General features: G+C 35.4%; 3 protein-coding genes and 1 pseudogene across 3 annotated transcripts; all 4 read right to left on the bottom strand.

The window, feature by feature from the left end:
- Positions 1–2,043: 2,043 nt before the first annotated feature.
- LOC128237299 (uncharacterized) lies at positions 2,044–2,760 on the bottom strand. The gene is made up of 2 exons (XM_052952687.1): positions 2,665–2,760; positions 2,044–2,352 (listed from the first exon to the last, which is right to left on the bottom strand). The coding sequence occupies exons 1-2, from the start codon at positions 2,719–2,721 to the stop codon at positions 2,107–2,109; spliced, it is 303 nt and encodes a 100-aa protein (XP_052808647.1). The 5' UTR covers positions 2,722–2,760; the 3' UTR covers positions 2,044–2,106.
- A 907-nt stretch (positions 2,761–3,667) lies between these two features.
- Positions 3,668–5,820, bottom strand: LOC128239186 (pantetheinase-like; annotated as a pseudogene).
- Positions 5,821–11,278: 5,458 nt separating this feature from the next.
- Positions 11,279–27,979, bottom strand: LOC128238306 (uncharacterized). Its single transcript, XM_052954090.1, has 13 exons — positions 27,283–27,979; positions 26,736–26,911; positions 24,313–24,477; positions 20,034–20,148; positions 19,738–19,895; positions 19,394–19,500; positions 19,073–19,231; positions 17,355–18,872; positions 16,973–17,132; positions 13,577–13,900; positions 13,355–13,428; positions 12,217–13,042; positions 11,279–12,014 (listed from the first exon to the last, which is right to left on the bottom strand). Exons 1-13 carry the CDS (start codon positions 27,408–27,410, stop codon positions 11,929–11,931), a joined length of 3,996 nt encoding a protein of 1,331 aa, XP_052810050.1. The 5' UTR covers positions 27,411–27,979; the 3' UTR covers positions 11,279–11,928.
- Positions 14,405–16,579, bottom strand: LOC128238307 (pantetheinase-like). Its single transcript, XM_052954091.1, has 2 exons — positions 16,242–16,579; positions 14,405–15,782 (listed from the first exon to the last, which is right to left on the bottom strand). Exons 1-2 carry the CDS (start codon positions 16,494–16,496, stop codon positions 14,490–14,492), a joined length of 1,548 nt encoding a protein of 515 aa, XP_052810051.1. The 5' UTR covers positions 16,497–16,579; the 3' UTR covers positions 14,405–14,489.

Raw genomic sequence — 27,979 nt, 5'->3', positions numbered from 1 at the left:
TGTATTTGGATATTGTGTGTTGTGTTATATGGATGCTGTGTTGTGTGTTGTATTATATTTGGATGTTGTGTTGTGTGTTGTATTATATTTGGATGCTGTGTTGTGTGTTGTGTTATATTTGGATAATGTGTTGTGTGTTGGATTACATTTGGATGTTGCGGTATGTGTTGTATTATATTTGGATGTTGTATTGTATGTTGTACTGTATTTGGATGTTGTCTAGTGTGTCGCCTACTGTATGTCTTGCGTGTGGTGTTTGCTTTCTTGTGTGTTGTATTGTATGTTGTCTTGTAGGTTGTCTTGTCTTGTGTAATATTTTGTGTGTTGTTATGTGTGATTTTAAATGTATTGTTTGTGTGTCTCCTTGTTTTGTGTGTTGTCCTATGTGTTGTCATGTGTTGAGTATTGTTTGCTGTATTTAGAGTTTGTTAGTGTGTTTCCTTGTTTTGTTTTGTTTTGTTTGTTGTCGTGAGCGTTCTTGTGACTTGTTCTTCCATTAACTATTTGGTGTTCTATTTTCCACTTAACACGACCCTACTTGTTTTGTCTCCCTGATTCTAGTTCATTGTTTTAACATAATAATTTAGATTGTCCATAACCCAAAATGAATTAATTAATGTATAATACATGCATTAATGCGTAACAATACATCAACAGCCACGGGCGCATCTTCTGTTTCATTTATTCAAAAGTATTCAGTAAATATTTGAGGCGTTCATGAAGTACATACAAAGAAAAATTGTGATGTGGGTATACCGCAAACTTATCGACATGTTTTAAAGCAATTAAATTATAACATCAGTTAATTAAAACAGTTTTTTATATTATGCGACAGTGCCCGCAAGCAGGTTTTTTCTTTCGGTTCTAATTTGACAGTAATGAATAAAGATGAAAAATAACATATTATGAATACAATAAGGTATGGATTTATGTTTTCAGCTTTGCACAACTACCAATAATTTCTGACAACTGTCAAATGGGTATGCTTAAGGTAATTAAACACATGTAGGATGAACAACTTTGTAATATGCAACAAATTGTCTATATAAAACGATAATTTGTTAAGAGATCAATATACGATTTGTAAAACAGTCCATTAATACTGCTAATATTCCTCCCAAACATCTCGCAGGATTTACCCGAAATAAATCTACATTCTACATAATTTTATAGTCATTGACGTCTTCTATTCTACACATTACACATCCAAAGGCATGTGACAATAAACGTTGGAACGGAGTTATCACCCTTCCTCAAGCTTGGTATTTCCCTCATCTTTGCCATTCTCCGTCTTAGGAACTTTTGGCTGTGGTTCGTTAACTTCTTCTCCTGTAATATAATAATAATGATATCAGGCATTATAGTAAGCTGATTTAAAGGAGGTGCATTTCAATGATCTTCTTCAGTTTAATATTTTTCCATTGACTTGGATGAAGGTTAGCTCCCGAGATATTTGGAAATTAGAAATACAAAAACAAAACAATATTCCTCAAATAAAGGAATACATGTATTTCTTACCTATGTCTGTCACCTCCAAGTCACTAATAGATAAACATAATATTTCTTGCGGTCGTCCAAAATAAATGCCATTTTTCTTTGCGAATGTGACAACAAATCCTCCTCCTCATCAACATCAGGTTCATCGATGTTACCAGCTTGAGACCCATGACTTGATCCAGTTCTCCAAGATTGACGACGGCTCTCAGTTGAAGAACTCTGTCTCTTTAATGAAAAAACACCCTGAAAATGTATCTGACGATTGCGACGACCTGCTTTGATTTGATTGCGAGTTGTGTCTCGTTGTCACTACATTGCCGTCCTCTTTTTAACCCATACCTGTATGAAATGTCTCTCGAACGTTTTCATCAATACCAAATTGTCTCACCAGTACATTTGTTTCTTCAAACGTTGACGAACAAGGTGTGTCTGATTTGAAGACCTCGGAGTCACCAAGCGCGTTTTGGGGCTTTTTGTTTTGTTTCGTGTCATGAATTGATGCCTCGACCATCATACTTTCTTCCTGTTGCCCTGACTGTTTTTCATTTTTCTCATTATCAATGAACATGTCTTCTTCCATACCGCTATCCTTTCTTTGTCGTGAAAATGTCATTTCCGATTGAATGTCAACCTCGTCACTTCCGTCTGATATTGAACTAGTTCTTGAAGTGTCATTGGAGTCTGATTCCGAATCATCCTCTGACTCACTGGTAAAACTGTCCAGGTCTTGATCAGCGTCTGGTTTAAATGTGGCCCAACCCGAAGTGCTTGCCGTACCTTTTCTAGAGCATCATAGTCCGGTACATACCGCCGGTTTTCAGATATCAACTTGTTAAATTTTCCAAGTTCAAACGTCTAAAAAGAGAAAATAATAATGAAGTACATGTACTTTACGGTATCTTTACGGCGACTCTTTAGAAACACATGGTAATGCTAAGTATAAAAACCCAGCAGTCTCGGTTATGTATCGGTTGTTCGTAGACAGGAATGGTAAGTGCAATACTGTCACTGTCCTCTAACACCAACTTAAGTAGATAATGATTCCGAAAAACCTGACGAAGGATTAGTATACTGTTGACTACATACAGTGTTTAGGTATTTAAAGTTACAACGTTAATAAGAGTCAAACTAAAATTGCATTGTGTACAACAATTGCATTTTACCTACCTCATACTTCTGTTTCGTTTTTCTGATTTCGGTATCTTTCTGACGCAACTTCTTCATCACTTTAATGTGGTTTGCTGAAAATATATAAGAATTTAAAATTCTTATCATTATAACGTGATACGAATATTTATTTGAATGAAGATAAATGATAATGCCATTAATCTTCATTAGATAAATTACAATTATTGAAATGACTGTGCAATTTCTATTCAAGTCTCATACCTTTCGCATGCCTGTATGTTCTATTTAATAGCTAATCTAAACGTCGATATCTCAACCACTGTGCAACGTCACGAAAGACAGCCTAGTTGTAATCGTTAATACGCGTTTCATTCCTCGCTTTTATTGCATTCATGGCTTCCTTGTACTCACTCTTACCTAGGCCAGAACGTACCGGTGGTGATCCATGTGTGATAAGCTCAGCCAATTCACGGAAAATGCTTTCATCATCTGATTGCTCTATCGATGGCATGCCTCCTTTGCAAATCTCACTAAGCACTGCGTTGTACATTTCAAGGGACTCGTAAAGATATTCCTTGCCCTTTTCTGAAAATGTTTTTAATTAACAATATTTCACTCTTATTTTGCCGACATTTAATTACTTTTTTTTCTTTTTTTCTCCAAAATTAAGCATATGTACAATTCATATTTATAAACTGCTCAAGGCATTTGGAGGAAAGAGGAAAAACTCAAATTGAACTTCAATCTTGGTACGCTGTGTATTCCTCATTCAGCGTCTGTTAGGCCTTGTCCCAGAGTTTTTGTTAATGAGTAGGCTAATGTGCTTTTCCCTGTAGTTTTCATTGAACTATTAAATGTGGTTAATATTTTTTTTCATTTGCATTTTACTAGGGGGGAGGGGGGGGGGGGGGGCACCGACGTTATTTACATAACATTTCTAAATAAAACAGATGCTATGATAACAAGTGTTCTTATGATTATACAAAACGACCGATTGTTCAGGAAAGAAACAACGGACACATGTCCAGAGCCATGTTATTTATTTGTAATCATAGGCGTGCATAACATTTTATCTTTTAATTTCAACGCCCTCTTGCAAGTCTGGTAAATCAGCCACCAATACATGTTTGGCAATCCTTGTGGTAATGTCGGCCGATGAGCGTTGCACTAATCAATGGACGATCCACAGATTTGCCCTGCAGACCTTCAACTCCATAGTGGAAACTTCCGATAGCTGGTAGACCAAGCTTAAGCTTCTTGTCGGCAACAATAATCTGTGGGTGAATAAACGGCGTTGTAAAGTTGCCCGTCATGCGGAAGGATTTGAAGCGAGTTGATGAATGCAGTGCAGGAAGCCCACACGATTCAGTCGCATATGTTCTACATTTAGTGAGAATGCATATCTGTTCATACATATTTCCGTAAGACTTATGCAAGCCATGGAAGACACCAAATGCAAAGAGGTCGTAGGTACTTTCCTTCTCGTACTGAAGAGTGCAACAAAATCCTTTCTGGCAGATTGTTACAGCTCCTGATGTCCCCTTGACGAGCACGAAGTCATACCAATCCTTTAAAACTGTTGATTTGAACTGGGGATGCATCATTAATTTCTTCTCCGGAAGTCCAAATTTTACAGGGCCAACATCACAGGGAATCCGATCAACCTTTCTCTTATTAATGGGGACATCTGCAATCAAGAGATGTCCACCGAAGGGTGTATAAGGATCGTAGACATATTGAAGAGCACCTGCCGGAGTGAATATTCCGCTGCCATGTAATTGTACTTTCTTGTTTTGAGGAAATCGAATGTTAGCACCCAGAAAGTTCACAGTATGTCCAACAGCAAATGACATCATGTAACCAATAGCAGAGTAATACGGCAACGTATCTGGCCAAGCTGTGGGAAATACAATGTCCGTAACACCATGGTTCCTTATAAGTTCAAGTCCAGGATCATAAAATAGAATATCATTACATATCATCATTCCAAATCTTCCAAATTCAGTGTCAAAATAATTGTATTCTGGATTTGTCGGTGCATTAAATTGGGGTTCAAAAAAAACGATTTTGTTTGTGATACTTCGCTATAAACCTTCCGTTACGATCGTACGCCACATTCGTATTATACTGGTAGAATCCATCTGGTTTGCAATTCGGATCCACTCCAGCATGGCATTTTTGAATATCTCCCATATTTGCAACTATATACATTTTGTTGCGTTTGGCAAGACAGCTAAGGTAGACTTGGACTTCGTCCTGTGGGAATCTCATCGGCTCATTACAAGGAATCCAGTCGACTAGCTTAGGGTCTGGTACTGGCTCGAGATACCATTTGATCACATGCCGATCCTTGATGAGGTAACCATAAATACCGTCCTCTGGAAATACCATGATATCGACACCCTAAAAATGGAAGGTGTTTTTAAAGCGCATATGAAGCAAAACGAAATACAAATAAATTTAACACAGCTAGAGGTAGGTCATACAGTATCTCAAAAACATCTTATTTTAGAATGTTAATTAGAACGTATACTAGGTTCGTGATTAAATAACACTGCATAAATAACACGCATTTTGAAAGGATTTCAAATAAAAAGTAATATTAAATGGAAATACAATGTGATAAAAGTGAAATTATAAACTGTCATAAATGTATGCCTGACACTTTTTTCACTGCATTTAACATATAATGTATGGAAAAACACACATGCTTTTTGACATTAATAAAGCATAATCAGATACAATAGGAACGAGATAAATGGTGGTCCTAAATCTGATCACTTACTAGACAATTAAACCAGAATGATCTTTACCAACAACATATGTTACAAGACATAATAAATTCATAACAAAATTGGTGTACCTTTGCTCCTGCGATTTCAGCCTGCTGATCGTATATTTTTAGATTTGCCATCATCTGCATGACGGCCATATGGCGGTTCTTCGCCCATGGGTAGGGAAAAATAACTTTGTGTTCATATACAGCTGCGCGGTAAGTTAGTGGCTTAGCCTTTTGCAAATTACCCTTGGGTATCATTTTTAGTCCCGATAATTTCTCCGAATCGACTTCGTTATTCACGATTGTTAGATAAAGCAAAATGTAAAGTAGTCTCGTCATTTTTTAACACTACAGCCTGCGAACCGTATACTTATGAACGTGGGTTTGTACACTAAGGGAACCCTTGTGAATAAAATTGTTCTAATTCACTCATACGAAAACAGTCGTTCACTTACCGTAACGCTCTAAACCGCGACGTCAGCGGTTTAATTACCTCTCGCTTATGTACATCAACTAGTTATAGAAAGAGGCTGGTTAAACGTAAGGCTGTTTAGGTACCTATATGGTTTACATCCGTTTTCTATTGTACTTTTGTTATTTTATTTTGTGTTATGCTAACTTATCTAATTATTTAGGTTGTTAAGTTGGTAAATAACCACAGGTATAATGGGGACGTAATGGAAACAAACTTGAATTTCATATAAATAGTTATGAATGTATATGTAAATGTTTCCTTTGTTAGCCAATACTTAAAATTAAATTAAATTAAAACCTTATATCCGTATTGGACCCACCTTGTTCGCCTTCAACTTCTATAAGCCGTTTTCCAAGTTTAAATTTGAAGTTTGCCAGACGTTAATATGCCATTGTCAACTCGGTATGGGGTGGCACGTTAAGGCTAAGACAACTTATTTTACCTTTTCACCGTCAGCTATTGTAGTGCGAGTGCACTCTTTGACCTGTTTACACATAAGGTTCTGACGTCACTGGTCTGTGAGCACATCTCGGGGAGTTCGAGATCAGCTGTAGAAGAAGCAAGACGTACTTTGATATACTGCTTAATAAAGACCTCACGTGTTCTTTCCCTAAAGTTAATGGTAAGCTAGGTTTGGTCTAAGTAATAATAGGGAATACTTTACTATTGTTTTTTTCGTACTCCTTCTGCAACAATAAAAACACAATTTAAGGTTAATCTTATAAACCTGAGAAATTGACATTTAAAACATAAATGAAAGCGATGCATCATGACATGCGCAATCAACAACCAAAATTCAACGACCTACCAGTTGTGCATCTTTTTAACCACTTAAACAGAGCAGAAGTACTGGCTATGAAGAGACACTATTCATTTTAATAAAACCATTCTTGCAGCAAAACATGCATACAAATAGTTAAAACAATTAAAATTCAATACCATTGTTTAAAACTCAAATGATATAACAATTGAAACACTTGCCTCAAGATAGAAGATTTCAGCTCTGTTTCGAAGCAAAACGACTTGTGGTGGCAAAATATCCCGTCCCATACGTTTGTTGATATCAATGCATGTGTTGTACATCTCCATTGCTTTTCCAAAACTTGTTGTTCGGTTATTTTCAATTTTGTATTCAACCCAAGTTGATGTTCATAAGCTGCGATATTAGCTTGGTACTCCACAATGGCAGTATGGCGTCTATCTTTTGTAAACTGCACATCCTGTGCTACAATTCGTAATGCATTGCCATGAATGGTAAGTGCTTTATTTACATCCCCTAGTTCAAAATGTAAGCAGCCGATTACATTTTGAATTTTAGCTCTGTCATGCTTTTTCATTTTGTCCAGATGCTGAATGTTGTCACAAATTGCCTGTGCAATTTCAAGGTTCTTCAGAGCAATGTTGAGTTTTGGCTTATTCTTTTCCTTTCGGCCGATATGAAATAGCGCCTGTCCGAAGACTTCATACAGTCTAGTAAGAGAGAATTCTTCGTCTGTATGATGTATGTGCCAACCTTCTGCTGTAAACGAAGGGCATACCTTTCCTGACGGTTCAATGTCTACTCTTATTCGAAAGTCATTAAATACACCGGACATTTCTTCAACCGCCAACTCCGTTCTGTCACAAGCTAACAAGCATTCAGCTTCTTTCGACTTCCAGTAAATGTATTGGAACAGTTGTTTCTTGTCCTTGACGATCTGTGATTGTTTTTTCGCAAAGTACATTCGTTTTTGAGGAACACATGTAAACTCTGCTATGCTCATGACATAATCGCATCTTGAAGATGTTGATGCCTTTGTTTTCATTGTGGACAAGTCGGTATCTAAACGTGTGCCCCTCTCTCCTACCATTACGTATTCTACGTGAGGTTTGTTCATTTCAAGTGCATTTTTTTTGCAGCCACTGGCGATGAGTAATTCCTTTCCATAATGTTCAATTTTCTTACAAAAATACCAAATGAAATTTTCTTTCGCAACTTCAAGTTCATCTTGCATAGCGTTTGTCTTCTCGCACGTGTCGTATAGAAATCGGAGGACAATTGAATGAAGCGAATGAATGATTGTAGTTTGTCAGCTTCTATGAGGTGTTTATTTTCAAGACATGTCAGTTTTGTAGTACATTCATTTTCTTTCGCTTTTGTCTTGTGTTTTGTCTGAAATTGAGCCTGCAGTGGACTAGCAGTGCCCTCTGTGACATGGACGGCTGCTTGAACATCGAACCAGTTTGTCCGGAAAACTGACAACATGAGTAAGGAAATTTGTATTTCCGCAGAATGAAGCATGTCAAAACATTTTTGCAGAAGGCCAGATACGGAATTCACGGTCTGTGTAAGGATCGACTGGTAAGCGTGCATTGAACAATCGGTAAAATCCCTCAGAGCAACCCCCGCGACCTTTAACGCCATCGGGTTGCCATTAAACTCCTTCGAAATTGTCTCGCAAAAAGAACCATCTAGTTCCTAGCAAGAAATGAAATTAAAAGAAAACATGTTTTCAAATGAATGTGCACATGAATTGATTCTTGTGAAATAAATACATCCTTTATATAGAACATTGTGTTTTCTGATGAAATATAACCTAACGAACATGTCAGCTCCTGAAGGTCACGATCTTGCCCATGTGTCAGTGTCTTAATGTAAAAGTGAATGAATGATAATAGTTTTATATCTATCAACTATTTTAACAGAAAAAGGATTAGATAAAAACATGAAAAGAATACCTGAACTCACTGGAAGTCGAGTCTTTCAATGCTTAAAATTGAAAAACTCTCGAACGGAGGGAACACCCCTCTCGAGCCCACCCCTTCCGCGGCCCCAATGTCAATTTCCTTCCTACGCGCCTATCTCTGTATGCAGTGTTTGTTTTTCTTTAAATAGTTCTGATCATTGACCAATAAACATAGGTCCGTGATCGATTGTTTATTCTTCAGAAATAAAGGTGTGCTTGTATGTGTGTGTGTATGGGGGTGGGGGGTGGGCGGGGGCGGCGCAACCGATAAAAAACAGTTTAAAGAATTATGAACATTTTTTAATCTGAAAGTTTTATAAGGTTTACATTATCATTGACTATAATTAAAAGTGTACATGTAGAAATGCGTCATTCTCTCGCGTTTTCCTGCTACAGTATGAGGCGTTACATGATTCTTTAATTTTTCGTCCGTAATGCATTGTTAATGTTATATGAAATTTTATCATGAAGTAGGCGCTAACCGAAACGTTAAATTTGTTTAAAATAAGATGGGTACATATTCATTTTTTTGGTATTATCACACTATAAAAATGTTAAACCTAAATATATATATACACATTGTCACGGTAATATGTGGCGTAGACCTACCACTTGGCAAAAACCAAAACTGGTTTTTAAAAAGGCACTTTCACGAGTTTAAGGCAGTTTATAAATCATATATGTAGCTAACATTTGTCATTATTATCACGGACCTACTGCGTATGTAACGTTATATATGGTTTATAGGTCCATGTTATTATGAACTTGAGACAACGGGAATGAATTGTGTATACTGTTTTAACGGCTTCTGTTTTTAAACGAAAACAACGAATGAAACTGACATCTATGATTTATATTCATTAACTGATCTAATTTGGTGTTATTGTCCTTCAGAGTCTCGAACAAAACATCGTTGTATATGGTTCAACCGTCAAAACATATGCTTTAAAGAATCGGCTTCATGGAGAAGTTATGACTTCTTGGCTTGGTCGCGTACCTATAATCCAAAAATTGGTCTGCGAGTATGATCGTTTTTGTACCGAATTCCATTCCCCAGCCATCTTGGTACCGTGATTAGCCCTAAATCAATTAAAGGCCTAGTTTAAGGAATGTTTGGCATGTTTAATATTTTAAGTTTAATATGATGATTATAAATTACAATAATTCAATACTGAATAATGTAGATATATTCAGTAAAACCACATGCAATCAATATATTTTCAACATTTACATATTTGGTAGTATCCATTACAAGTTGTTGCATAGAAATAGATCCAGCATTTGTAGGGCGACAGAATTTCATAGAACAACGTCGCTTATGATACATAAATCTTTCGCAGTTTTTGAGCATTTTTCCAATTCGAAATTTACTTTGGTTATCTACCAACTAAATCCTATTAAGTTTGAAAATAACGTCAGCACATTTATTTGTACTCACAAACATATATGATTTAAACTGGAAAACATGATGAGCTATTTTAAACGAGGAAACACAGATGGGACAGGAACATGATTGTTGCGTTTATTATTTAAACCATAAAATAGATGCATTATCGGCCTCCTACTAGCTCGCATTGACAAACCTAGTTTTGTTTTGAGGGAATACTATATTTGCTAATTTTTGGACAATCTGGTCTCTAGCCCCCTTAAAGGACTAAGAAAAGAAAACACAAGAAAACTGAAAACCTTCGTGACGGATTCCCTGTGCTTTCGGGGACCGTTTCTATGCGGTCACTCCGACATTTATTTGTGCGTGATTTAAAGCTTTCGTATACGACTTGGAGTGTTGTACTGTGGATGTTTTGTATTATATTTGGATGTTGTGTTGTGTGTTGTATTACGTTTGGATGTTGTGTTGTGTGTTTTATTATATTTGGATATTGTGTTGTGTGTTGTGTTGTATGGGTGTTGTGTTGTGCGTTGTATTCTATTTGGATGCTGTGTTGTGTGTTGTATTATATTTGGATGTTGTATTGTGTATTTTATTATATTTGGATATTGTGTTGTGTGTTGTGTTATATGGATGCTGTGTTGTGTGTTATATTCTATTTGGATGTTGTGTAGTGTATTGTATTATATTTGGATGTTGTGTTGTGTGCTGCATTATATTTAGATTTTGTTTTGTGTGTTCGATTACATTTGGATGTTGCGGTATGTGTTGTAATATATTTGGATGTTGTATTGTATGTTGTACTGTATTTAGATGTTGTCTAGTGTGTCGCCTACTGTATGTCTTGTGTGTGGTGTTTGCTTTCTTGTGTGTTGTCTTGTATGTCGTATTGTATGTTGACTTGAAGGTTGTCTTGTCTTGTGAAATATTTTGTGTGTTGTTATGTGTGATTTTAAATGCATTGTGTGTATGTCTCCTTGTTTTGTGTGTTGTCCTATGTGTTGTCATGTGTTGACTATTGTTTGCTGTATTTAGTGTTTGTTTGTGTGTTTTCTTGTTTTGTGTTGTTTGTTGTCGTGAACGTTGTCATGTGACTTTTTTGTTTGTTCTTCCATTAACTATTTGGTGTTCTATTTTCCACCAAACACGACCCTACTTGTTTTGTCTCCCTGATTCTAGTTCATTGTTTTAACATAATAATTTAGATTGTCCATAACCCAAAATGAATTAATAAATGTATAATACATGCATTGATGCGTAACATTACATCAACAGCCACGGGCGCATCTTCTGTTTCATTTATTCAAAAGTATTCATCTTTGAGGCGTTCATGAAGTACATACAAATAATAATTATGATATGGGTATACCGCAAACTTATCGACATGTTTTAAAGCAATGAAATTATAATTATGAGTCTACTTAACATCAGTTAATTAAAACAGTTTTTATATTATGTGAGAGTGCCCGCAAGCAGGTTTTTTTCTTTCGGTTCTAATTTAACAGTAATGAATAAAGATGAAATATAACATTATGAATAAAATAAGGTATGGATTTAAATTTTTAGCGTTGCACATCGACCAATAATTTCTGACAACTGTCAAATGGGTATGCTTAAGGTAATAAAACATATGTAGGATGAACAACTTTGTAATATGCAACAAATTGTCTATATAAAACGATAATTTGTTAAGAGATCAATAAACGATTTGAAAAAAATACAGAGATCATTATTAATAATATCTAAACAAATACAATTACACTGATTTTGGATGTAAAACAGTCCATCTATACTGCTTATATTCCTCCCAAACACTTTGCAGGAATTACCCGAAATAAATCTACATTATAGATAATTTTACAGTCATTGACGTCTTCTATTCTACACATTACACATCCAAAGGCATGTGACCATAAACGTAGGAACGGAGTTATCACCCTTCCTCAAGCTTGGTATTTCCCCCATCTTTGCCATTCTCCGTCTTAGGAACTTTTGGCTGTGGTTCGTTAACTTCTTCTCCTGTAATATAATAAAAATTATATCAGGCATTATAGTAAGCTGATTTAAATTTGTTTTGGAAGGAGGTGCATTTCTATGATCTTTTTCAGTTTAATATTTTTCCATCGACTTGGATGAAGGTAAGCTCCCGAAATATTTGGTAATATGAAATACAAAAAAAACCCAAATGTTCCTCAAATAAAGGAATACATATATATCTTACCTATGTCTGTCACTTCCAAGTCACTAATAGACAAAGATAATCTTTCTTGCGGTCCTTCCAAAATAAATGCCATTCTTTGCGAATGTGACAACAAATCCTCCTCCTCATCAACATCAGGATCATCGATGCTACCAGCTTGAGACCCATAACTTGATCCAGTTCTCCAAGATTGACGACGGCTCTCAGTTGAAGAACTCTTTCTCTTTAATGAAAAACACCCTGAAGATGTATCTGACGACTGCGACGACCTGCTTTGATTTGATTGCGAGTTGCGTCTCGTTCTCAATACATTGCCGTCCTCTTTTTTAACCATACCTGTATGAAATGTCTCTCGAACTTCTTCATCAATGCCAAATTGTCTCACCAGTTCTTTTGTTTCTTCAAACGTTGACGAACAAGTGTCTGATTTGAAGATCTCGGAGTCACCAAGCACGTTTTGGGGCTTTTTTTGTTTTGTGTCATGAATTAATGCCTCGACCATCATACTTTCTTCCTGTTGCCCTGACTGTTTTTCATTTTTCTCATCATCAATGAACATGTCTTCTTCCATACCGCTATCCTTTCTTTGTCGTGAGAATCTCATTTCCGATTGAATGTCAACCTCGTCACTTCCGTCTGAAGTTGAACTAGTTCTTGAAGTGTCATTGGAGTCTGATTCCGAATCATCCTCTGACTCACTGGTAGAACTGTCCAGGTCTTGATCAGCGTCTGGTATAAATGAGGCCCCAGCCCGAAGTGCTTGCCGTACCTTTTCTTGAGCGTCATAGTCCGGTACATACCGCCGGTTTTCAGATATCAGCTTGTTAAATTTTCCAAGTTCAAACGTCTAAAAAGTGAAAATAATAATGAAGTACATGTACTTTACGGTAACTTTACGGCGACTCTTAAGAAACACATGGTAATGCTAAGTATAAAAACCCAGTAGTCTCGGTTATGTATCGGTTGTTCGTAGACAGGAATGGTAAGTGCAATACTGTAACTGTCCTCTAACACCAACTTAAGTAGATTATGATTCCGAATAACCTGACGAAGGATTAGTATACTGTTGACTACATACAGTGTTTAGGTATTTAAAGTTACAACGTTAATAAGAGTCAAACTAAATTTGAATTGTGTACAACAATTGCATTTTACCTACCTCATACTTCTGTTTCGTTTTTCTGATTTCGCTATCTTTCTGACGTAACTTCTTCATCACTTTAATGTGGTTTGCTGAAAATATATAATAATTTAAAATTCTGATCATTATAACGTGATACGAATATTTATTCGAATGAAAATAAATGATAATGTCATTAATCTTCATTAGATAAATTACAATTATTGAAATGACGGTGCAATTTCTATTCAAGTCTCATACCTTTCGTATGCCTGTAGGTTTTATTTGATGGCTGATCTAAACGTCGATCTCTCAACCACTGTGCAATGTCACGAAAGACAGTCTCGTTGTGATCGTTAATACGCGTATCATTCCCCGCTTTTATTGCATTCATGGCTTCCTTGTACTCACTGTTGGCTAGGCCAGAACGTACCGGTGGTAATCCATGTGTGATAAGCTCAGCCAATTCACGGAATATGCTTTCATCATCTGATTGCTCTATCGATGGCATGCCTCCTTTGCAAATCTCACTAAGCACTGCGTTGTACATTTCAAGGGACTCGTAAAGATATTCCTTGCCCTTTTCTGAAAATGTTTTTAATTAACAATAATTGTAATTTTGCATATGTAAAATTAATATTTATAAACTGCTCAAAGCATTTACAGGGTGCTTTCGGATGAGGAAAAACCAAGTCAAATTAAATTTCAATCTTGGTACGTTGTGTTTCCCTCGTTCAGTGTCTGTTAGGCCTTGGCCCAGGGTTTTTTGTTAATGAGTAGGCTAATGTGCTTTTCCCTGTTGTTTTCATTGAATTAGTCAATGTGGTTATTATTTTCATTTGCACGTATTGTACTGATGAAATTCTTTCAAGAAGACACTTTTTATGTACACATACAACACGCGCTATGTTCATGCACAAACTACCGACATATATTAAATAATGTTAGCAATGCTATTGAATACTCGGGGGGGGGGGGCAATGACGTTTTTTAAATAAGATGTATAAATAAAACAGATGCTATGATAACAAGTTTTCTTATGATTATACAAAACGACCGATTGTTCAGGAAAGAAACAACTGACACAGGTTCATAGCCATGTTATTTATTTGTAACCATAGGCGTGCATAACATTTTTTTTTAAATTGCAACGCCCTCTAGCAAGTCCAGTTAATCAGCCACCAATACATGTTTGGCAATCCTTGTGGTAATGGCGACCGATGAGCGTTGCACTAATCAATGGACGATCCACAGATTTGCCCTGCAGACCTCCAACACCATAGTGGAAACTTCCGATAGCTGGTAGACCAAGCTTAAGCTTCTTGTCGGCAACAATAATCTGTGGGTGGATAAACGGCGTTGTAAAGTTGCCCGTCATGCGGAAGGATTTGAAGCGAGTTGATGAATGCAGTGCAGGAAGTCCACAAGATTGAATAGCATATGTTCGACATTTAGTGAGAATGCATATCTGTTGATACATACTTCCATAAGACTTATGCAAGCCATGGAAGACACCAAATGCAAAGATGTCGTAGGTCCTTTCCTTTTCGTACTGAAGAGTGCAACAAAATCCTTTTTGGCAGATTGTTACAGCTCCTGATGTCCCCTTGACGAGCACGAAGTCATACCAATCCTTTAAAACTGTTGATTTGAACTGGGGATGCATCATTAATTTCTTCTCCGGAAGTCCAAATTTTACTGGGCCAACATCACAGGGGATCCGATCAACCTTTCTCTTATTAATAGGAACATCTGCAATCAAGAGATGTCCACCGAAGGGTGTATAAGGATCGTAGACATATTGAAGAGCACCTGCCGGAGTGAATATTCCGCTGCCATGAAATCGTACTTTCTTGTTGTGCGGAAATCGAATGTTAGCACCCAGAAAGTTCACAGTATGTCCAACAGCAAATGACATCATGTAACCAATGGCAGAGTAATACGGCAACGTATCTGACCAAGCTGTGGGAAATACAATGTCCGTAACACCATGGTTCCTTATAAGTTCAAGTCCAGGATCATAAAATAGAATATCATTACATATCATCATTCCAAATCTTCCAAATTCAGTGTCAAAATAACTGTATTCAGGATTTGTCGGTGCATTAAATTGGGGTTCAAAAAAACGATTTTGTTTGTGATACTTCGCTATAAACCTTCCGTTTCGATCGTACGCCACGTTCGTATTATACTGGTAGAATCCATCTGGTTTGCAATTCGGATCCACTCCGGCATGGCATTTTTGAATATCTCCCATATTTGCAACTATATACATTTTGTTGCGTTTGGCAAGACAGCTAAGGTAGACTTGGACTTCGCCCTGTGGGAATCTCATGGGTTCATCACAAGGAATCCAGTCGACTAGCTTAGGGTCTGGCACTGGCTCGAGATACCATTTGATCACATGCCGATCCTTGATGAGGTAACCATAAATACCGTCCTCTGGAAATACCATGATATCGACACCCTAAAAATGGAAGGTCTTTTTAAAGCGTGTAATAAGAAAAACGAAATACAAATAAATTTAACACAGCTAGAGGTAGGTCATACAGTATCTCAAAAATATCTTATTTTAGAATGTTAATTAGAACGTATACTAGGTTCGTGATTAAATAACACTGCATAAATAACTCGCATTTTGAAAGGATTTCAAATAAAAAGTATTATTAAATAAAAATACAATGTGATAGAAGTAAAAATTTAAACTGTCAGACATGTATGTCTGACTCTTTTGTCACTGTTTTTAACATATAATGTTTGGAAAAACACACATGCTTTTTGGCATTAATAAAGCATAATCAGATACGATAGGAACGAGATAATGGTGGTTCTAAATCTGATCACTTACTAGACAATTAAACCAGAATGATCTTTACCAACAACATATGTTACAAGACATAATAAATTCATAACAAAATTGGTGTACCTTTGCTCCTGCGATTTCAGCCTGCTGATCGTATATTTTTAGATTTGCCATCATCTGCATGACGGCCATATGGCGGTTCTTCGCCCATGGGTAGGGAAAAATAACTTTGTGTTCATATACAGCTGCGCGGTAAGTCAGTGGCTTAGCCTTTTGCAATTTACCCTTGGGTATCACTTTAGGTCCCGATAATTTCTCCGAATCTACTTCGTTATTCACGATTGTTAAATAAAGCAAAATGTAGAGTAGTCTCGTCATTTTTTAACACTACAGCCTGCGAACCGTATACTTGTGAACGTGGCTTTGTACACTATGGTATAACCCTTGTGAATAAAATCATTATAATTCAATCATACGAAAACAGTCGTTCACTTACCGTAACACTCTAAACCGCGACGTCAGCGGTTTAATTACCTAACGCTTATGTATATCAATTAGTTATAGTAAGAGGCTGGTTAAACGTAAGGTTGTTTAGGTACCTGTATGGTTTACATCTGTTTTCTATTGTACTTTTGTTATTTTATTTTGTGTTATGCTTATCTAACTTATCTAATAATTTAAGTTGTTTAGTTGGTAAATAGCTAATATAAAATAACCACTGGTATAATGGGGACGTAATGGAAACAAACTTGAATTTCATATAAATATTTATGAATGTATATGTAAATGTTTCCTTTGTTAGCCAATACTTAAAATTAAATTAAATTAAAACCTTATACCCGTATTGGACCCACCTTGTTCGCCTTCAACTTCTATAAGCCGTTTTCCAAGTTTGAATTTGTAGTTTGCCAGACGTTCAAAAGCCATTGTCAACTCGGTATGGGGTGGCACGTAAAGGCTAAGGCAACGTTTTTTCACCTTTTCACCGTCAGCTATTGCTTTTTCGTACTCCTTCTGCAACAATAAATACACAATTTAAGGTTAATCCTATAAACCTGAGAAATTGACATTTTAAAACATAAACGAAAGCGATACATCATGACATGCACAATCAACAACCGAAATTCGACGACATACCAGTTGTGCATCTTTTTAACCACTTAAACAGAGCATTTAAACAATTAAATTCAATACCATTTTTTAAAACTCCATTGATGTAACAATTGGAACACTTGCCTCAATATAGAAGATTTCAGCTCTGTTTCGAAGCAAAACGACTTGTGGTGGCAAATTATCCCGTCCCATACGTTTGTTGATATCAATGCATTTGTTGTACATCTCCATAGCTTTTCCAAAACGTGTTTTTCGGTTATTTTCATTCTTCGTATTCAACCCAAGTTGATGTTCACAAGCTGCGATATTAGCTTGGTACTCCACAATGGCAGTATGGCATCGATCTTTTGTAAACTGTGCATCCTGTGCTACAATTCTTAATGCATATCCATGAAAGGTAAGTGCTTTATTTACATCCCCTAGTTCAAAATGTACGCAGCCGATTACATTTTGAATTTTAGCTCTGTCATGCTTTTTTATTTTGTCCAGATGCTGAATGTTGTCACAAATTGCCTGTGCAATTTCAAGGTTCTTCAGAGCAATGTTGAGTTTTGGCTTATTCTTTTCCTTTCGGCCGATATGAAATAGCGCCTGTCCGAAGACTTCATACAGTCTAGTAAGAGAGAATACTTCGTCTGTATGATGTATGTGCCAACCTTCTGCTGTAAACGAAGGGCATACCTTTCCTGACGGTTCAATGTCTACTCTTACTCGAAAGTCATTAAATACACCGGACATTTCTTTAAATGCCAACTCCGTTCTGTCACAAGCTAACAAGCATTCAGCTTCTTTCGACTTCCAGTAAATGTATTGGAACAGTTGTTTATTGTCCTTGACGATCTGTGATTGTTTTTTCGCAAAGTACATTCGTTTTTGAGGAACACATGCAAACTCTGCTATGCTCATGACATATTCGCATCTTGAAGATGTTGATGCCTTTGTTTTCTTTGTGGACAAGTAGTCTTCCAAACGTGTACCCCTCTCTCCTACCAGTTTGAAAAACAATTCTACGTGAGGTTTGTTCATTTCAAGTGCATTTTTTGCAGCCACTGGCGATGAGTAATTTTCCTTTCCATAATGTTCAATTTTCTTACAAAAATACCAAATGAAATTTTCTTTCGCAATTTCAAGTTCTTTTTGCATAGCTTCTGTCTTCTCGCATGTGTCGTAAAGAAATCGGAGGACAATTGAATGAAGCGAATACAGTTGGTTTTCTTTGATATTCCGCTTTCCTGTGAATGATTGCAGTTTGTCAGCTTCTATGAGATGTTTATTTTTTAGACATTTCAGTTTTGTAGTACATTCATTTTCTATCGCTTTTGTCTTATGTTTCGTGTCAAATTGAGCCTGCAGTGGTCTAGCAGTGCCCTCTGTTACATGGACGGCTGCTTGAACATCGAACCAGTTTGTCCGGAAAACTGACAACCTGAGTAATGAAAATTTTATTTTCTCAGGCTGAAGCATGTCAAAACATTTTTGCAGGAGGCCAGAGACGGAATTCACGGTCTGTGTAAGGATCGATTGGTAAGCGTACATTGAACAATCGGTAAAATCCCTCAGAGCAACCCCCGCGACCTTTAACGCCATCGGGTTGCCATTGAACTCCTTAGAAATTGTCTCGCAAAAAGAACCATCTAGTTCCTAGCAAGAAATGAAAAATATCATAATTAAAAGAAGCATGTTTTCAAATGAATGTGCACATGAATTGATTCTTGTGAAGTAAATATATCCTTTATATAGAACATTGTGTTTTCTGATGAAATATAACCTAACGATCTTTTGATAACTCGCTTTATTAAACTTATATTACAATCAATACTGTCATAATAACTTCAAAATACCTTATGTGATATGGCAGAGAGAAGTTTTGTTGCGTCAGCAAGATCCAGACCTGGTATTTCAAATTCAAGCATGGTGTTATTTAACAATGCTTTGCCACCAAATTTCAACAATTCTCCCACAGGACAGATCGTGCTGCCTACAGTAATCAGAAACTTTACCTGCAACACATGGATATTAGTGTGAGATAAATATTGAGTAAAGGGTAAAACTATACAAGAACATTAGCGATGGTAGTTTAATTAGAATTGTTGTTACAATAGATTATAAGTGATGTTATGATATATTGCGAAGGGACCGTTAGTAAACGGAAACATCATTACATTTTTGGAGTTAGATATTTCGTAGAAAATCGACGATAACAGTTCATGCAGTTCGAACGGATTCCTGTTGAATTGGTCATCCATGTCGTCAAGCAGAATCAAGTGTTCTATAACAAATGCGTTCATATATAGTGACAATGATCTTTACAAGCAATGAAACATGCATACCTACAACTATGCATATAGCTAAATGTTATCAACACAGACCACAGATACTTACATGGTTTACAATGTTAAAAATAAATCTGCAAATAATTTTAATAAAAAAAGATTTAAACTACACGCAATGTGTTTCAGTTCAAATATACCAAATAAAAATAAAACATCTTAAAATTGCTACTTACTCGAGGTCTTTCGGCTCATTTCCACAATCATGTTAATCAGTATGCTTCTTTTATCACGATCGGTAAGTTCTTCAAAATGAATCTCTGACTCGAAAGACAACTCTTTGCTTAAACCATCTAAAAGGTCGTTCATTAGTTGTCCAAAATTGTCTTTTTCTCTGAAAAAAAAAGAACAACAACAACAACACTATGACTGAATTTATAGTCTCAACCATGAAACAAAAACTCTCGTTTACATTATTCTTACATTTTATGAAACAAACACTTTGTATACTGAAATTGTACATTCAAAGTACCTTTGGAGACAAACTGTGATGTGCCAGTTACAGTGGTGGTTGTGCATCAGTCTGTAACAAATCTGGCTGGCCAGACTGGTTTTCCCCATACCAGGTAATCCGCATAACACGAGTCCTGCAATTTAGTTAAACTCGTATATCAGTCATTGTTGCTGTTGTTACATTAAATTTTGAACACGTTGCAAATTGACCCCAGGAGTCATTTTTTTACGTTTTAACTTAATACAAAGTACCCGGATCTGGTTCAGGAAGCCCTCTCTATATTTAAGTTTGAGAATGCTTCTTCAGATTGAGATTGTCTTTTAATGTGAGTGATGCACATGTAGTTGAAAAACTTTAAATTCACTCCAATAGCTAATTCAATATATTTGCTCGACCAGAATTTGGCTATAATCAGGCCTGATGCAAAATTAATAATGACCCCTCTTTGCGTGAAAAAATGACCCTCGTTGAATATAAATATTTAAATTCAATATTATATTTAGTTAATCCAATTGTCATACCTCATTGAATGTCTTAATGGTATTGAGTTTTTGTTCAATTCAAACCGATTGGCTACATTAATCTTAGATCCAATTGGGACCAATATTGACTATCACCCCAATTGTAGTCGGGTGAAAACTGACCTCCATAGTCGATTGCGAGGTACTTACAATGCAGTACAGATTTCAGTCGATTAACATGTGTTAAAGTGTTTATTGAAATGTATGCTTCAAGCTGAATTTACTACGCTTTGCTTTATCTAGGGGTTATACCTCTGCTGATCACTTGTTGGATAACTAATAGAGTAGTACTCAGCTCTGTCTTTTTGTGGTACTTATACGAGATAAAAACAAAACACTTGTCAGTTAAGTCCTATGATTTCAAAAATTGTTGCTGTGTATTGTAAAATTATGCTTTCTATTAATGGTTAGATTAATATGTTTTGGATTGTGACTTATATTATTTAATGAAATGTATTCATTCAAGCTGAATTTTCTATTTTTTTTTGCTTAATCAAGAGTCATTAAGTAGTAGCGATGTTTGTTGTGGTGTTTTTACTGTAGCTGAATATATAAAATCAAAGCACTTGCCAGTAAAGTCCCATAGCCTGAAACATTGTTGCAATGTATTTTAAAATTCTCTTTTATTAAGTGTTAGATTAACTCACTAAAAAGGGACATGACTCGTACTAACATGAATACGTGTCTTACAAAAAGTTGTAATATCTTAATGCATTCGGATAAATGAGCGAAATTAATTGGTGGTTCAACGTTATCAAGACAAATAACAAACAGATGCAACTTATCATGAAGTGAAGAAGAAAACTGATATCTGGTACTATCTAAACACGCGCACTCACGCACACTCACGCACGCGCACACGCACCCACACTCACGCACCTACGCACACATGCACTCACTCACTCACTCACGCACTCACACGTTCAGACACTCACACACCCATGCACACACGCACTCAGCCACCCACGCACACACGCACTCACAGGCATGCAGAGAGAATAAACTCCGAAACATTTATTAATGTTGAAAAATGGATGATTATGTTTATTATGAAATACTTGTATTCGTTTAATAGCCAGTCGACGTGACTTGCTAGTATTTCGTTTTATTTTCTGAGTAGCAAATCATTCGCATTTAGAGCTAATCCGTGGTCGATGGGTAATGGATGTCGGTGAATTTGTATGCATTCAAAACAGGTCTAGAAAGTTGTCTGTTAGAGGTTGGTCTCGCCGACATTGCGAGTAAATAACTATCCAGCAAGATTGCAAAAGTCGCCTGTTAAAAAATGACCCCCTTACTGATCAAAATTTTACGCTAATCAGTTTCAATGAATTTAATGTTCAAATGTTGTCAGGGACAACTTCAACGTTGAGAAATGACCCTTGGGCTCAGTCTTCAACGGAATCAAAAATTAATGTTACACCGGTTTTACACATAGAAGCGTTTTTAACTAGCATAATCATACTACATGGCAGTTCTACTCCAATTCGTTTGTGCTTAATGTACTTGATGACCAATTTAAATTTATACGTACAGTCAAGATATAAAACTCAATATTGCAACAATTTATTTGAACTAATGGCGCTTCAAGGATCAATACAGGAATATTATCACTTCACCAATATATCTAATATAATTAAGAGAAAACCATTTGCTCAGGAACATTTTTTCTACTCTGCAGAAATATCTGAATGAAAAAGTGTGACATCATCAATTTAATGTGGAAACTATTACAGCCCTTGATGTAAAGCACATCATTGACAAACTTGGCACTTCAAAGTCCACTGGTCCTGATGGAATAGGACCAAACATTTTACGCTACTGTGGCGGTTACATAACATCTGCAGTAGCTTCTATCATCAATAACAGTATAGAAAGCGGTATATTTCCTGACAAATTGAAGGAAGCTTCTGTTGTCCCGATACACAAATCAGGAAATAAGTACGAACCGGGAAACTATCGCCCTTTATCCATTCTCAATACTTTATCAAAGATATTTGAACGACATATTGCGTCTCAGTTGCAAATGTTTTTTAAGAGAACGAATATTATACACAAAAATCAGTCGGGTTCCCGTTCAAATCACTCATGTCAGACTGCATTAACCCATCTTATAGATACATGGTTGAAGGGTATAGACAGTGGTGATTATGTAGGGGCCATTTATCTCGATCTCCGAAAAGCATTTGACTTAGTTGACCATGAAATACTCTTACACAAACTTAAACTTATTTATTACTTTACAGAAAGGTCTATGAAATTATTTAGGTCCTCAGATTTAGATCTGACTAACAGGATGCAATTTGTGAAAGGGAACGACATTAATTCTGAGAAAATGAAAACTATGTCCGGTGTCCCTCAAGGATCAATACTCGGTCCCTTACTTTTTCTAATATACATCAATGATATTCATTTAATTTCTTCCAATTCATGTCCACTTTATACAAAATAGATCCAAGTATTTTAAGCATTTAATCAGATCTACAAAAAAGTCTTAAAAGTGTGAATTGTTGGTGTAAGACAAATAATATGTCAATCTATCCATCAAAAACCAAATGTATGATTATATGTACTAATTATAAGGCAAAACATGCATTGCAACTTGAACTATCAATAGATGGATTGTCAGTAGAAAACGTGAAATGTCAAAAGGTCCTCGGGGTGCATGTTGATCAGGCATTGTCATGGCATACACATGTTAATATTGTAGTGAATAAGCTTAATTCAAAATTGGCACTTCTAAGAAGAGTAGCATATTATCTAACGGACGAGATGAAATTATTGTATTATAATGCATATAACATGTCAAACATGGAGTACTGTTGTAGTGTCTGGGGACTTACACATTCCTCAGATACCACACAAATCGCTAATATTCAGAAAAGAGCGATTAAGCTAATAATGAAGTCGGGAACTAGCCACTGTGGAAACATATTCAAACAGTCAGGGTTGCTATCTTTTGAAGACAGGTGCTATAATCTTCTTTCATTACTTGTTTTCAAAAGAATGAAATGTTTGACTCCTTCGTACTTCACAGAATTGTTAACATTTGCCAAAAATGAGCACTATAGCTTGCGTTCTTCAGAAAACAAGGATCTTTTTGTTGCAAAACCTAGAACAAACTATATCAAAAATACATTTGCCTATAAAGCAATGAAAATTTGGAATTCTCTTTCTACTAATATTAAATGTCAAGATAAGCTACCAGCCTTTAATAATGCATTAAAAGGCTACTTATTGGCAGACTAATTTTATCACTTATGAAAAAATCTTGACACTTTATTTAATTCACATTATAATAAATAGTTCATTGTTTACATGAATTGTGTTAATGTACGTTTATGACATTCTTGCAACAACTTGTAATGGATACTACCAAATATGTAAATGTTGAAAATATATTGATTGAATGTGGTTTTACTGAATATATCTACATTATTTACAGTATGAATTTATTGTAATTTATAATCATCATATTAAACTGAGTTGTGTTTGTCGAAGAAATGTTGAATACATGTATAATTATGTTGAATTGCATGAGAAAAGTATGATAGTGATAGTGTGATTGTATGTTTTGTTTGTTGCTTAATATGTAACTTTGTGTGAAGGCCATGCTGGAAATAAGTAGTATGTCTGTAATGATTGTACACTTAGTATGTAACCTTCGTCAAATAAAGTTGTTGTTATTATTATTATAAGTATTATTATTATTATTATTATTATTATTATTATTATTATTATTATTATTATTATTATTATTTTAATTCCAGAAATACCTTTGTACTGATCTTCGCGGTGTAAAATCTGAAGAAGTTGTTCTATGAAATTCTGTCGCCCTACAAATGTAGGATCTATTTCCAAACCAAGCTGGGAACATTTCGAGATGTAATCTCTTTTCTCTTCTTCATATAAAAGAAATAATTCCTGGTAGTTAACATTGCCTGAAATAGAGAAGTATGTAGTCTATTTATATATTGATACAGATACAATAGGACAATTAATATTTTGAATAGTATAGCTTTTGAAATACCAACACTTCTGGCCCAAATCTCTCGAAATTTCTTATGTATCTTATAAGTGGGATACACTTAAAGCTACACTCACACAGATATACCGTTTTTACAACCTTTTTATTTTTTGTCTTGGAAAGAGCATTTTGTTTGCGTAAGTATCTGCAAACCAATAATAAAAGATTGCTGACAAAAGATCAGATCGCATATTTTCATATTTCTGTTCGAAAATTAATGTTTTATGGCTTACTTACGGTTTAAGAAAAATGCATTAAACATCATTTTTTGTTTTTAAATATAAAAATCTGCGATCTAATTCTTTGTCAACAGTCTTATATAACTGGTTTTCATAAGTGTTCGCAAAAATTGGCTCGTTCCAAGACAAAAAAAAGTTGCCAAACGTTCAATCTGTGAGAGTGCAGCTTTAAGCTAACTATTTTTTATTGTAATCTATAGATTTTGCACATAATTAGGAGTTTAAAGTTTTAAATAAGAATTATCTCTATCATAATCCAGGCATGTGATAAACTTGGTAGCTGAAGGGTTGAAATCATTTCGGCGAAGTTTTTTTCGGGGGGGGGGGGGGGCGCATTAGGCCCACCACAATGTGAATTAAGTGAGGTAAAGGATAAATCACAATAAACCATTGATCAAAATCAAAATGTAAGCGTTTTGGCTAATTGAAATAGGCTACTTATAGGCCTGGTTTAAGGAATGTTTGGTATGATAATCCCCTGTTGTGCATCTCCTGTTAATTGCACTGGAGTCACAGTAGGAGCCAATTTCCTGTGTATTTGTTTATTGGCCCAGGGCCATTTAGGGTTGACACTTTTCGAGAAGACATTCTTATCGTCTAATTAATATATATATATATATATATATTTATAAACAATATCCATAACCAATGTATTTATTAATTAAACCGATTGTAAAAAAATAATATTATAAACAAACAAGAGTGATAATTTTTTAAATAGTTATATAACATATATATTAAAATCAATTTTAAATGCATGGTCACCATTGTTATATCCAAATTGTTAAACATCCTGGTTAAATCATATTTATGGGCTATCATATATTACATAAATCTTATTCTTATTCTATGGCATTATAGTAGTCATGCCATTATTATTATTTGAAAAAAAAACCACACACTAAAAGACAAGATGTATTGTCCATTTCTATAACAAAACCTCCAAAACTGCACAGCAGGATATTCAGATCGGAGATCTGATAAGACAGCACAAGGCAATTAAGATTAAGATCAATACACAGAGACTGTTGACTATACACGCGCGAATTGGAGGGGGGATGGTCACCTATAGAAGGCTTAAACTAGTTCTTTAAGCCTATTAAAGCTGCACTCTCACTGACTGAACGTTCTGACAACTTTTTTATTTTTTGTCTTGGAACGAGCCAATTTATGCGAAAATGCATGGAAACCAGTGATATGAGACTGCTGACCAAAAATTAGATTACATATTTTCATATTTAAGTTCAAAAAATAATGTTTTATGCATTTTTATTTAACCGTAAGTAACGCTTTTAAATAGCCAAAAAACATTAATTTTCAAACAGAAATATGAACATCTGTGATCTGATCTTTTTTCAGTAGTCTTATATCACTAATTTGCTGATATTTACGAAAGACTGGCTCATTCCATGACAAAAAATAAAAAAAATGTCAAAACTGTTAATCTGTGAGAGTGCAGCTTTAAGTAGCCTTGGTGAGTTAAACATACCGCATCATCGATATATATATGTTCTGTCTTGTGTTCAGTAGCAATGCATGCAAAGCAAGAATGACTACAGCGTGTACATTGTAAATCTAAACTAAATACACAACTAAGTTCAGTAGTAAACTACCTTTGTCTGCTTAATGACATACCTTATATATGGGCTTATCAGGTAAAAACGATACACATGTGAAGACATGCATCTGCATTAAAACATTTTATATGATTTCACTAGAAGTTTAAAGATTAGTAAACATAATGTATCTCGAATATAATACGCAGAGCAGGCTTATGGTACAAGATAATATTGAAACAATGCAATACTATGAACCTATTTTTATTGAGTATAATAAGAATTGCTCAAAGATATGTAAAGTACACCAAAACAATGGGTTTCGACATATCACAAATCGGTATTTAACCAGTTGGCTGTTATTCTTATCGACTCACCACTGTCCCCATGGAAGTTCAGGTCACCCATCAGGTTTTGAAGGTATCTAACTGTGCCATCTTCTCCCAGGCTATCCTCCAGACAATGGAAGAACTTGTTACACTTACTGGTGCTCTCCTCGTTCAAAAGTTTTTCATAATGGGCCCCAAGTTTCGATTCTGACAGTGTAAGCAACCTATGGCAAACATGAATGCATTTGAAACAATAAAAGGAAATTTTTAAACCGAAACTTAACTAAAACAGCCATATTAATTTGTATATCGCATGTTTCGGTGTTATTAAGATTTTAAATGATAAACATGATAGCGTAGACATGTCAACATTCATATAGTTATTCGAAACACATGTTTTATTTAAACCTTCACTTACAAAACATGTGAATAACAATGTGTTAATCGTACTGCAGCGTTTCTTCATAAATAATGAACTGCATCGTGTGAACAATAAATATTATGAATACTTCATAGTATAATTATTTTTTATCATATAATATAATTCGAAACAACGATCAGTATTTTGTTGGGTTATAAACTTCAAATAACTCACCTATTAATGTCATCGCCCGTAAGCTCTCCAATCAATGAGTCCTTAAGTTTGTCCCACGGATGAACTGTTAAGGGATCCTCAAAACTCGAATTTTGTGTGACCAACGTTAATCTTGTCTTTGAACCCATTTGTCTTTAGACAACCTTCAATATCTCAAAATATTAAGTGACAAAGTGTGTTCCACTCATCCTTCAAAAATCGCTGCAAACGTTTATGATATTTTCCTGTTTCATTTATGCGGGTTTGTCAGTTTTATTGAAATATCTTCCGTTCAAACCAAAAACTTAAACTCCGTGTTATTCATAAATTTGAACCTGATAGAATAATCGTTTTCATTTGACCTATTTGTTTACGAAACCCTTGAGTTTAGCTGGATTATTAACCTCGGTACAACTCATATTAACTCGCGTGTAAAAACATGCTTCAATCTCTGTACGATTCACATTTACTCGCGTGTAACGCTTCAAACACTGAGTATTTTAAATAGTTCACAGCGTTTAAGGCATTGTGAGTTAAAAACGGATTCTAAACATTGTATTCCATTCCTAATCGATAATACTAATGTGTCCTAGATCATTGAATTATTATTTGGTTAAATCAAACAAATCCTTAGTATGTGTCTAATATTGAAACTTAATTTGCACAGCGTTTAACTATGTCTCAAACGCTTTTGTTAAGATATAGATCCAGCCATTAG

This window comes from Mya arenaria, chromosome 6 (assembly GCF_026914265.1).
Source record: "Mya arenaria isolate MELC-2E11 chromosome 6, ASM2691426v1".
Lineage (NCBI taxonomy): Eukaryota > Metazoa > Mollusca > Bivalvia > Myida > Myidae > Mya > Mya arenaria.
The sequence above is the reverse complement of the archived record's forward strand: the minus strand, read 5'-3'. Positions and strand labels throughout refer to the sequence as shown.

Bases quoted from the DNA above. Each gene is read 5' to 3' on its own strand.
- LOC128237299 (XM_052952687.1), bottom strand. From the start codon at position 2,721: ATGAAGAAGTTGCGTCAGAAAGATACCGAAATCAGAAAAACGAAACAG. The intron at 2,353-2,664 runs GTAGGTAAAATG...TTCTCTTTTTAG, and splicing joins AAACGAAACAGAAGTATGAG to ACGTTTGAACTTGGAAAATT.
- LOC128238307 (XM_052954091.1), bottom strand. From the start codon at position 16,496: ATGACGAGACTACTCTACATTTTGCTTTATTTAACAATCGTGAATAAC. The intron at 15,783-16,241 runs GTACACCAATTT...TTCCATTTTTAG, and splicing joins CTGAAATCGCAGGAGCAAAG to GGTGTCGATATCATGGTATT.
- LOC128238306 (XM_052954090.1), bottom strand. From the start codon at position 27,410: ATGGGTTCAAAGACAAGATTAACGTTGGTCACACAAAATTCGAGTTTT. The intron at 19,232-19,393 runs GTAATGATGTTT...CATGTGTTGCAG, and splicing joins AAATATCTAACTCCAAAAAT to GTAAAGTTTCTGATTACTGT. The intron at 13,901-16,972 runs GTGGGTCCAATA...AAACATTTTCAG, and splicing joins AGAAGTTGAAGGCGAACAAG to AAAAGGGCAAGGAATATCTT.